Here is a 12317-nt window from a genome sequence, read left to right as displayed (position 1 = left end):
CTGGTCGTGTGGACGCTTCGACGCTGCTGGCTTAGATGCCGCTGCTGAGAGCAGCGCTACGCATAGGGGATGGAAGGGAGTGGGGAAAAGCCCACTGTCCACAGGCTTCCACTCCAGTGGAAGGCAGGACAGCACAGTAAGGCTGGAAGGAAAAAGTGCTGGGGAAAAAGAAACAAGCAGAGAATCCACATCCCCAATGTTAGAAATGTGGCAAAACAACACTTTAACTGAAAAAAATCAACTACTTTAACTGAACAACTAACTAAAAACTTTAATAAATTTATGTGTGAATTCCACATGCCTGGGAGTTTCTTTACCACAGTGCCGCGAAAACATGGTTAAAAAGCATGGATCCTCAAGCGATCCGCGATGGTTTTTTTCACTTGGTCACCCAAAATCACCACCTCACAACATGGCACAAGTCCTTAGACACATGTCTGAACAAAGCAGTCACACATCCCATGCTTCATGGCCCAACAGTGCCCCAAAAACATGGTTAAAAAGCATGGATCCTCAAGGATCCACATGGTTTTTTCACTTGGTCACCCCAAAATCACCACCACAACATGGCAAAGGCCTTAGACACCTGTCTGCACAAAAGCAGTCACACATCCCACGCCATGGCCCAACAGCGCCCCCAAAACAGGGTAAAAAAGCATGGATCCTCAAGGATCCGCATGGTTTTTTTCACTTGGTCACCCAAAATCACCACCACATCATGGCACAAGTCCTTAGGACACATGTCTGCACAAAGCAGTCACACATCCCACGCCATGGCCCAACAGTGCCCCAAAACATGATCAAAAAGAATGGATCCTCACCGATCCTAATGATTTTTTTCTCTTGGGCCCCCCAAAAACACCCAAAAACCACACAGTAGCACAAAAATCTCTTTAAAAAGCAAGGTTCCTCAAGGATCCTTTTGGCCCCTCAACCAAACTGCACTGAAACCTAGGGGGTATGATCATGGAAAGTCTCCAGATGATACCCTGAAATTTTGGTGTCTCTAGCTTTAAAAAAAATGTATTGTCGAAGGCTTTAAAAAAATGGTTTTATGCGTTTTTCATCCCCCTCCTCGACATTGGGTGATAATGGACCACCTGTTTGTGGGTCCATAACGTGGGCCGCCCTGAAGCAGACTGCACCAAACATGGGGTGTATGATCAGAATAGCGTCTGGGAGACACCCTGAAAGTTTGGTGATGATACCTTTAAAAATGCGCCCTCTGCAGGCACCCCAGGAATACCCCCATTGAAAGCAATTGAAAAATTCAATGCAAAACCACAGAATCTTAGGCAAAATCTCTGTAGCTAGGGGCGCATTTTTAAGGGTATCAGCATGAATTAGGTATCTTTCAGAATACTGTTTTGTCATGCATTCCCTTGGTATAATTTAGTTCAGGGGGGCCCATGTTGATCCTCAAAGATAGCCCATATACTCCATTGGCTTCCATTGACAACAATGGAATATGTGGGCTATCTTTGAGGGTCCATAACTTGGGCCCCCCTGACCCAAACTGCACCAAACTTGGGGTGCATAATCAGAACAGTATTCTGAAGATACCCTGAAATTTTCATGCCAATATCTTCAAAAATGCGCCCCCTGCAGGCCAAAACAGGGAAAAACAGCAAAAAAATAAAAACGAACCCGAGAATCTCGGAAATTCGGGTGTATCCGAGCCTGGCAGGCTCAGATATGGGGGGATCCGACCCCATACATCCGAACTGGACCCGAATCCGAACCGGGGCCGAATTTTTTTCCCATTTACCAACCCTAGTTAGCAGCCCTGGATGAGCCCATCCTCCATGAATCTGTCTGATCCTCCTTTGAAGTCATCTATGACTTTAGTCATTACACCTACTGGAAGTGAATCTCACAATTTAATGATTCATTAATTAACAAAGCAATTCCTTTCATGTCTCCTACCCTCAATCAACAATTTCATTGGGTTCTCCTGCTAACTTTTTCTAAATTGAAATGTCCTTTATTGTTCAACCTTCTCTCATAGGAATGGTGCACCAACTCCTCGTATCAGTTGCTCTCTTCTGTACTCTTTCTAGTTCTGCATTTTCTTTTTTGAGACTAAATGATGCTGCACCATAGATCTATACAAGGGTCCTGTTATACTGACCATTACGTTTGTAATCCCTTTCCTAATAATTGCTAGCATGGAGTTTGTCAATTTCATCACTGATATTTAGTGAGTTGATATCTGCATAGAATTTTCCACTACAGCTCCAAGATCTCTTTCCCTTTCAGTCTCCACTAGTTCAGATCCTATCAGCACATATTTAAAGTTACCCACGCTGAACTTCATCTGCCACGCTGTCGCTCACTCATGCAATTTAGAGAGATCCCTCTGTAGCTATTCATTATCTGCCTTGCTTATCATCACCTGAAACATAGCCACTATATTGCTCTCCCTCATTTCCAGGCAGATAAAGGCAGATCTGTGACTTCATTCTTGTAGAGAAGAGAGCAGCAGGGTCCCATAAGGACTGGTACTGAGACTGCTGCTATTTTATTTATTCATAAAATGGCACTGGTCCCAATATCAACCCTTGTGGGTCTTTGCTGCTTACTTCTCTCTGTTGCAAGAAGGAAGTCACGGACCCAAAAAATCTGAAAGGCAAGTAACAATATAGTTTTGTCAAAATACTTTATAAGAATAAGCAATAGAAGCCTAAGGCTTCAACCTCCACACACACTCAACGCATACACGTGGAATCTTTTAAATGGCTCAAGACCTATAAGCAACATTTGGATATGAATGTATCCTACCACATGATCTGTACCTATGTGTCTTTAATAGAGAGATCATAGGTCATTTACCTTAATTCATACTAACATATCCTATGACTAGTTGTGGTCTTACTCATAAAGCCCATCTGCGTGGGTGCTATAGAAACTTGTCTTTTTCATAATACCCTCACAGCTGTAGGCCACAGTATAATCCCTCACTCTTGATGCAACCTGCCTTAATTCTCACCTGTCACTCAGATGCAGTAATGTCAGCTGCCACTTCAGATCAAAGCAATCATGATTCCTTTTTTCTGGCCTCTCTTTCTCACTGTTCTTAGAGCCTGGGAGGAGGAAACTCAAAATCATCAAAAGTGTGCAAAACTTATTAAATTATTTTAGTCCAATAAAAATTATTTTGATCTAATAATCTCTTACAACCAGGTTGCAGCAACAAGATATAACTTCCACAGGAACATAAATAACTTGGGCAGACAATAATTTAATAAGGAGCACCATGACTGATTCAATATCTGACAAAGCAGCCCACAGTAATATTGAAAACATTGCCCTAGTGGTGGGAAAATTCCACCAAAAATGTCAAGTAGAAAATCAGTGTTTTTATTAATTGTACATTATACAATGCATCCCCTGAACTGTCCCTAGAGGCTAAAATGACTAAACTGAGGCTATCTTACATAGCCCACATCATCAGAAGGCACAACTCACAACAAAGAACAATAACACTAAGAAAAGTTGAAGGCAACAGGAAAAGAGGAAGACCCAAGATTGGATGGATTGACTCTACAGAGGAAGCCCAGTCCTCAGTCTTCAAGATCTGAGCAAGGCTGTTAATGATAGGACAGTGTAGAGAATGTTGATTCACAGGGTTACCATGAGACAGAAGCGTCTTAATGGCACTCACACAAACAATGTATCAATTTATCTTCTGATATACTATAGCCGTGATGGCGAACCTATGGCACGCGTGCCAGAGGTGGCACGCGAAGGCCTTTCCTCTGGCACGCGAGTGCCGAAACTCCCCCTCCCCCTTCCCCCCTCTCCCTTCCAGATGCGGCTCTTCTGAAAACTCCATTACCTTCTCTGCCGAGCGTTTCCCTCCCAAAGTGCCTTCTGGGGCGGGCCTTCCCCTCCTGCAGTGCCTTCTGGGGCGAGCCTTCCCCTCCTGCAAGGCATTCTGGGGCGTTCCTCCACATACTTCTCTCGCCGCCTTTCTCTCTCGCTCGCCGCCTTGCTCCCAGACACCGCAGCGCCAGCCAGCCAGCCAGCCAGGGAGGCAGAGCAGTGGACAGGCTTCCACCATCTCAGCTGATTCTTCAGAAGGGCCTGCCCAGCCAGAGGGACAAAGCCAGGTAGGCACAGTCGCAACCGACAGGACAGAGCCCTGCTGTCTGCTGCCACACACTCTCTGGTGGAGTGGGAAGCCGCCTCTTCTGCAGCCTCTCCGCCTCTGCAAACCCCCCTCCATTTTCCAGGTAGCTCTGCCTCTCTGCCAAGAGACTGGGGTGGGTGGGCGAGGAGGCGGCGGCGGCAGGGTCATGGGCTGGCTTCCCTCCCTCAATGGCCCTTTAACTTGGGTGGCAGGGCGAGGGTCTCTTGGTAAGCCCCGGCTTGCCTCTCTGCCAAGAGACTGGGGTGGGTGGGCGAGGAGGCGGCGGCGGCAGGGTCATGGGCTGGCTTCCCTCCCTCAATGGCCCTTTAACTTGGGCGGCAGAGCGAGGGTCTCTTGGTAAGCCCCGGCTTGCCTCGCTGCCAAGAGACTGGGGTGGGTGGGCGAGGAGGCGGCGGCGGCAGGGTCATGGGCTGGCTTCCCTCCCTCAATGGCCCTTTAACTTGGGTGGCAGGGCGAGGGTCTCTTGGTAAGCCCCGGCTTGCCTCGCTGCCAAGAGACTGGGGTGGGTGGGCGAGGAGGCGGCGGCTGCAGGGTCATGGGCTGGCTTCCCTCCCTCAATGGCCCTTTAACTTGGGCGGCAGAGCGAGGGTCTCTTGGTAAGCCCCGGCTTGCCTCGCTGCCAAGAGACTGGGGTGGGTGGGCGAGGAGGCGGCGGCGGCGGCAGGGTCATGGGCTGGCTTCCCTCCCTCAATGGCCCTTTAACTTGGGTGGCAGGGCGAGGGTCTCTTGGTAAGCCCCGGCTTGCCTCGCTGCCAAGAGACTGGGGTGGGTGGGCGAGGAGGCGGCGGCGGCAGGGTCATGGGCTGGCTTCCCTACCTCAATGGCCCTTTAACTTGGGTGGCAGGGCGAGGGTCTCTTGGTAAGCCCCGGCTTGCCTCGCTGCCAAGAGACTGCCAAGAGACTGGGGTGGGTGGGCGAGGAGGAGGAAGCTCTGTGATTGTGTTTTTCTTTTCAGACAAACAATGGTAATGTATGAGTTGTTTTTCTAAACAAATACTCAGTATTCAGGTTAAATTGCCGTATAGAGATGACCATGATACCATACTTCCTATGCTCCCCATGTGAAAGTTGGGGGGGGGGGCGGGGAGGGAAAGCAAAAATAGAATAAAATGGCCAAAATAGGGGGACTGTAGAATTTTATTTTATACTCAAAAGGAAGGTCTCAGAGACAGATTCCCCTGCCACCTGCCCTATTATGGGGGGGGGGGCCTCTCAGGTTTATGTAATGCTGGCAAAGGGCTTTGATTGGGTGCAGGGAAGAGGGCTTGGTCATCTCTGAAAAGTTGTATGACTGGTTGCACTTGGTGTCCTGTGCTAAACTGGGGCTTGCCTTTTCTATTGCATAGGTACCTATGACTTCATAGGCACCCAGGCAATAAAGGACAGGGCAGATGACATGAGAGTCTGTCTCTGAGGTCTCCAACTTGCACACTAAGAGTACATAATGTTTCACTCTGGTGGTGGGAAATGCACTTACACCCAAGGAGAACAATCCTCCTTGCCACATCTCATTTCAGAGCCTATGCAGGAGCCCCACCGCACAGCAAAAAGCAACTACACACTGACAGGTGAGCAAAAGCAGAGATCCAGTAGGCTTGGCCTGCCTCCACCCCCACCCCACCCCACCCCACCCCCCTTACATACACATTGGGTGATGCCTTGCCAATGCAGGCTTCTACCAGCAAGGCTAGCAGTGTGTGTATGTATGTTAGAGCAAGTTGAAGCAGATTCAGCAAACAGTATGTCCCATACCACATGATGGGACATACTCCCAGGAACGTGTACCTAAGAATGCTGGCTATGATTTGTGAGAGGTATGGGTGGGGCACAGAAGTGGCCCGAGTGGAGTGCGGAGGCTGACTGGCAGACAACCCACCATTCTCAGCACAACTGCTACCTAAGTAGATCTGCCAGCTTAGCAACCCTTCACCCATCTATGCAGGTGGTGATTCAACAAGGAAGAGACCGGGGAGAATGGCATTCTCAGCGCAGTATGGGCCAGTGCTCTGGGTCCTGCCACTCTGCCACAGGGTTGTCCTTTCAGTGGTTCCTACCCAGCTCTTACAGCATCCATACTCAGGCAGCCATCCATCTAGCATGCTCACTCTGCTCACAGACATGCTGTGATGAGGCAGGACTTGCAAAGTCTGTATTGGATAACTCATTAATATTTCCCCGCTACAGCAGACAGCCATGGCCACCACAGAGAGGCCACCCCTCTGTGGTTCCCAGCCCCTCCTATGTCACACACTGGTGAGCAGGCTGGTGAGTAGGCTGAGGAGAGATGTGATTACTCTAGTGGAGGTGGGGGTTCAGGTCTACAGGTATCACATTTCCTGACAGCACTGCTGGCATCTGATGAATCATGTAAGTTGATGGTGTGGATGGAGGTTGTATCAGCTGTGACACTTCTGCCTGCCTCTGGCCTCTCCAGGAGGCCTGGTCAAGCCGTCCCAGTATCTTTCCACTTAGTCATGCCACTCTTTGCCTTGATCTCTGCCTGCATTAAAAGTGCAAGAGAATGCTAATGCCTGATGGCATGCCTCCTTTGCATCTGCCTTCCTGGTCCTGTAGCTAGGATGCTTGCCTTGGGTTTGGAGGCTATAGATTCAAGCAGGGATTATTTCTTTTTCAGGGGAAGGGAATTGCTTGGAGCATGGATGCTTGTGTGTGGTCATCTTGTCTGCCATGTGGGAGTTCTTCCCCTCTGGGCTATGAGGGCAATGATGGCAATGATGAGGCCATAATACTCTGTTGGAGATGTGGTGCTACCAGGTCCCCTACTGTCCTATGGTGGTCCGTGGCGGGGGGGAGTGGCATTAAGGGGTGGATGCATCAGCAGGGAGTGGTTGGCTCCTCCTTTGTGCCACTCAGAGGGACATCATCCAGTCCACCTGCCTGGTAGGTGGGTGTTGCCAGGGTTGCTATGGACTCTGAGATGTTTGCACTGTGATCTGTGCCTTGCAGAACGGAATATATTGTTTGTTCCTGATGTCATGTCTATAGGGATGGGACCAGAACCACCACTATTACACTGGGTGCTAGCTGCCTCCACTAAAGAGTGTTCAGGATTGGGCTGCCTGTGAACCATTAGCTCATGTAACTATCACAGAATAGGAAGACAAACAATAACTACCACATTATTTGGGCAAGGGAAAGAGAAATGTATTTATTACAGACACTTCCATTGTTCACTGTGTCCATACTTCTGTAGACTCGTTTTACTATGGAGTGCCTCCATCCCACCAATCTGACAGTCAATTAAATTTATTGAAACTATACTCCCAAGCAAGTGCTGCATTTCTAAAATTACAACCAATACAGTGCAGTGACCAGTATTAGGAACTAGCTGCCAAAACCCAGGTTCAATTTCCTATTCACCCATGAAACTCATGGACCAAACACCCTATCCCCATCTTATCTCCTTCAAATAATTATTGTAAAGATAAACTAGAACTGGGAAGAAGCTTGTACACCTGAACTCTCAAAAGGAAGGGTGGGATAAAAATAATAAAATGAAACCTGATAAGATTTCTAAAGTTCGCTGGGAAACCTAGTTCACTTTCCAAACCTCTGAGGTACAGACTCAGTGATCAACTGAAACTTATGCATCTGCTCAAAGGAAGCTTTCAGTCACTTAATGAACCTCAGGACTGTATGAATGAACTAAAGGCCTTTTCCACACAAGATATTTACAATGTTTTCAGACCAGAAATCAAACACTTCCTTTATGGAGTGCCATATTGCTTTTTGCCTCCTTTAGGATTGGAAACGTTTCCAAAACACTTTTTCTCTGTTGTCTCTGGAAACCCTTTTACAATTCTTTTTGCTGAAACATTTCTGAGGCAGCTTCCCACACATTGTGAACGTATTTAAAACATTTAATCTTCCCACTACCATTTTCCACACCTGCGCCATTGCCCAACTTCCCTCTTGGCAGTGGCGGAGCTAAAAGGGGAAGGGGTGTGTGTGTTGCACCAGGTGCACGCCTGGGTGGGACAACAATCACCCCGACCTCCCTCGTCCCACCAGGCCGGGCCCCACCCCACCAGCCTGGCCTGTTTTCAGCCAGCAGAAAGCTGTGGAAAACATGGAGTGTGCCCCTGGTGCACTCCTGCCCATCTATGTTTCTGCCTCTTGGTGCCATTTTTTCACACTCCTGAAAGAGCACCGAAGCAATGAATCAACGAAGTCTCATTTCAATAAAGAAACAAAAAACTAAAATAACCCCATGAAACATTTGAAGGTGGTGAGTGGGGACAAACATTGTGGTAAAATGTTCCAGAAAATGTTCTGGAAACTTTCTAGGAGACTTGTGCAGAACAGGTTACCAGGCCTATATTTCGTGAGACTGAATTCAACGCAAACTTTTTCTCTAAAACCATACAGAACCCCAGACACCAGTTTTACTTTTCCTGTGGCCACTGTTGGGAGTTTCCACATGGATGCCACCACAAAATGGTTGTCGTGGACTACAGGGGCAAACCACACAAGCATCCTCACGTGAGGGAGGCAGCTGTTTTTCTCAAAAGACACAGAGCTGATGCCCCCTGGCTTCTCACAAAATGCCTCCAACTCTAGAGAGCAGAGCCATGACAGGACTAGAACTGGCTTTTGCACTGGGAACAAGAAAAGAGAAACCAGGAAACACATCAGCACGCACCACATTGGGGATAGTTGCTGCACCCCCATCAACTTTTGCCATATCTCTTTCTGAAAGTCCACAATGCAGCTTGCAACTAGACCAGGAGTATGGGACCAGGCAAATGAAAGCAAACACAAGTTGCCCTGGAATCCCCCTGCCCCTTCAGTCCTGAATTCAGTTATCAGACGTAGGCTCTTTTCCTGTCTGGAGCGGAAGTGACCACTACAGGCCACCATGATTGTTGGTGCCTTTAACAGTTCTAGGACACCCAAACATTCAACAAGTTTCACTTCCCCTGATATGGGGACAGGCGCAGGAGATGGTTCACCTGTTGATTTGCGGTTTCCCCAGGAGCTGTTAATGCACATGTGTCAAATTCACGGCCTGGGGGGCCAAATCAGGCCCTCTGTATAATTCTATCTGGCCCTCATTAACACACACTTAACACCCCATTGTCTGGCCCTACCCACCCAAACCAACAGCAGGAGCCTGAAGCTTGCAGCCTGCAGTGAGGGACAAAGGAGGAGGCAACTGGTAAGCACTAAGCAGGCAGGCCAGGCGTGTGGGGGGGGGGGGGAGTGGGCAGGCAGGCTTCCCCTCTCCTGGGCTGCTCTGGCTCCATTTTGGGCCCCCGCTGCCTCTCCCCCGGGTCCCAGCTGCTGCCCTTTGGGCCTTCTCTGGCAGCAAACTTGCTCTGGGGACTGCAGAGAATCACACGGGACACTCAGTGTATTTATTAGAGGGGTTCCTTGGCATTCGAAGAGCAGCTCCAACTGAGCCTCTGGGGCTGCAACTTGAGCATCAGCTGCCTCCAGATTCCCTTTCATTCTGCAGCTTTTGTTTTTAACCCGCAAAGGGCCAGCGGCTGAGAGATTCCCTCCCAGGAACCGTATTTGCATGCAAACTTTGCAATCCTTTGTAAGTAATGCTCACCCCTCTCCAAAGTTGCAGACCCAAAAGGAGAAGGAAAATAATCTCCTCTCCTTGCAAGAGAGCTGACCCATTGCAAACACAAGCCCCCAGCCCTGTAATCCATGCAAAACCTTGCCGGCAGAAGTTGGTGTGTGGTTTTTTGCCTGGTGCTTTGCATGAGTTTTTTGCAAGAGCCGCCTCATTTCTGGGTCATGCTTTGGGTAAGGCGGCCGAGTGGAAGGGGCGGATGGGAGGTCCAGATTCAGCTTTGCGCCAGGGGAGTCCTGCTCTGACTTCTATGCATACCTGCAGGGTAGGCTGCCATGTGGGATGAACAGAAGCTGCTGCTCTCCATAGGGCAGAGGGGGTTTGCATGTCTAGTGCTGCTGGCAGCACCAGTCAGGCTGCTGCTGCTGTCCCCTCTCTGCCCAAAGGAGCAGGTGGTTGCCTTCTCTGTGGGGCAGAGAGGGTTTGAATGACCGGTGCAACCGGCTCACGCAGCACAAGACCCGGCAGCACTGAAGGCTGCCGCCGCCACCCCCTCTCTGCCCAATGAAGCAAGCAGCTGCCTTCTCCATGGGGAAGAGAGGGTTTGCAAGCCCGGTATTGCCGGCTCATGCGGCGCAAAAGCAGCAGTGGCAGGCACGCCGCTGCTGCTGTCCCCTCTCTGCCCAATGGAGCAGGCGGCTCAGCTGCCTTCTCCATGGGGCAGAGAGGGTTTGCATGCCCGGTGTTCCCGGCTCGCGCAGCACAATAGCAGCAGGCAGGCAAGTCCCCTCTCTGCCCAATGGAGCAGGAAGCGGCCTTTTCCGTGGGGCAGAGAGGGTTTGCAAGCATGGTGTCGCAAGCTTGCGCGGCGCGAGAGCGGCAGCACCAGGCAGGCTGCTGCCGCCGTCCCCTCTGCTCAACAGAAAGGGCGGCTGGTAGAGGGGGTTTGCATACCTGGTGCTGCCGTCCCCTCTGCCCAACGGAACAAGTGGAACAGCTGCCCTCTCTGTGGGGCAGAGGGTTTGCATGCCTGCCCAATGGAGCAGGCAGCTGACTTCTCCATTGGGCAAAAGGGGTTTGCATGGCCGGTGTTCCTGGCTTCCACGGCGCAAGAGCAGCAGCACCAGGCAGGCAAGTCCCCTCTCTGCCCAATGGAGCAGGAAGCGGCCTTTTCCGTACAGCAGAGAGGGTTTGCAAGCATGGTGTCGCCAGCTTGTGCAACTTGAGAGCAGCAGCACCAGGCAGGCCGCCGCTGCCATCCCCTCTGCCCAACAGAGCAGGCGGCTGCCTTCGCCATGGGCAGAGGGGGTTTGCATGCCTGGCAATAAATGGTTATCCTGTTCGGCCCCCAACCTAAAGTGTGCTTTGAGTTTTGGCCCCCTGTGCAATTGAATTTCACACCCCTGTGTTAATGGAAGGGCTACTGTAGGCCAACACCTACCCCAATCTACATGGGTTTAGGAAGGAGATGGGGGAAAATGAGAGTGCATAACAGAGCCCCGGGCTTATTATTCGCCCGCCCCCATTCCCGGCCTCCTTTTTTGTCTTCCTCCAATGGAAATCCACTACCGGGAAGCTTTGCGTCCTTGCCAAAGCAGACAACCGGTCGGCGCTAGGATCTACCGGGAGTCCCCGCGCCCAGGCCGCTGAGGCAGCGCCTGCCCCCCGTCGCGCGGCCTTTTCCCCTCCCGATAGGGCCGACGGCGGGGCGGTACCTGGCGAAGCAACACTCGCAGTGATTTCCTCTTTCGTTGACGGTCAGCACGCAGGTATAGGCCGGGCAGGAGAAGATCAGCTCGCCCACGACGAAGCGGCGCAAAGCCCGCAGCCCCCTGCCCCTGCCCGGGCTTTGGAACCGCTCCAGCCCCAACTCGGAACTGTCGTCCCCCGAGCGCATTTCTCTTTTTGCTGCAGTCTCAGGAGCTCCGTTGTAGCGGCGGCGTCCTCTCCCGTTGCTATTAATGGAGTGCGCTCACCCGCAGCGCCCGGCCCCAGCCAGCCAGACCCCGCAGCACTTACATGGGCATGGGCAGCCGCCGCCGCCGGCTCCCTGGGAAAAGCGCGCCGGGAGCCCGCTGGGTCCTAGAGCCGACCAGAGCTGTGCTTTCAGCGGTGGATTCAGGGTGCCGCAAAAGGGAGCTCCCCCGCCCCCTCCCCCCCAAGACTGCGGTGTCCTCGATTCTCGGGGAAAGGAACTAGAGAAGTAATAGAAGTAAAATTAGCCTTATTCTTACTGGGAGCAGCAGTGTCGTAGTGCTTAAGAGCAGGTGTACTCTAATCTGGAGGAACCGGGTTTTATTCCCCACTTTGCCAATTGGGCTGTGGAGGCTTATCTGGGGAATTCAGATTAGCCTGTGCAGTCCAACACACGCCAGTTGGGTGACCTTGGACTAGTAAAAAACATATAATGAGCCAGAGACAGTATCTAGTTTACAGAAGGGGAAAAAAAGCCTGTCTGGCTCTAGTGCAAACTTTAAAACTCTATTTTTAATGTATATAATTAAAACATTTATGTACCAGAACCACAACTCTTAATCATCAACAAAAACATACATATTATAAACAACAATAAAACAATGAACAATACACACAGGGGATCCCAAATACAATAATATCAAG

General features: G+C 50.6%; 1 protein-coding gene across 1 annotated transcript in view; it reads right to left on the bottom strand.

Moving 5' to 3' along the window:
- SMYD2 (SET and MYND domain containing 2) overlaps window positions 1-11759 on the bottom strand; it is a 66304-nt gene extending 54545 nt beyond the window's left edge. Inside the window, exon 1 of the mRNA XM_048504839.1 lies at window positions 11414-11759. Coding sequence (XP_048360796.1) covers window positions 11414-11595 — 182 coding nt within the window. The 5' untranslated portion in view covers window positions 11596-11759. The remainder of the gene's footprint in view (window positions 1-11413) is intronic.
- Window positions 11760-12317: the final 558 nt, after the last annotated feature.

The sequence above is a fragment of the Sphaerodactylus townsendi genome, linkage group LG01, assembly GCF_021028975.2.
Source record: "Sphaerodactylus townsendi isolate TG3544 linkage group LG01, MPM_Stown_v2.3, whole genome shotgun sequence".
NCBI lineage: Eukaryota > Metazoa > Chordata > Lepidosauria > Squamata > Sphaerodactylidae > Sphaerodactylus > Sphaerodactylus townsendi.
Note: the sequence above shows the minus strand (reverse complement) of the source record. Positions and strands in the feature narration are given on the sequence as shown.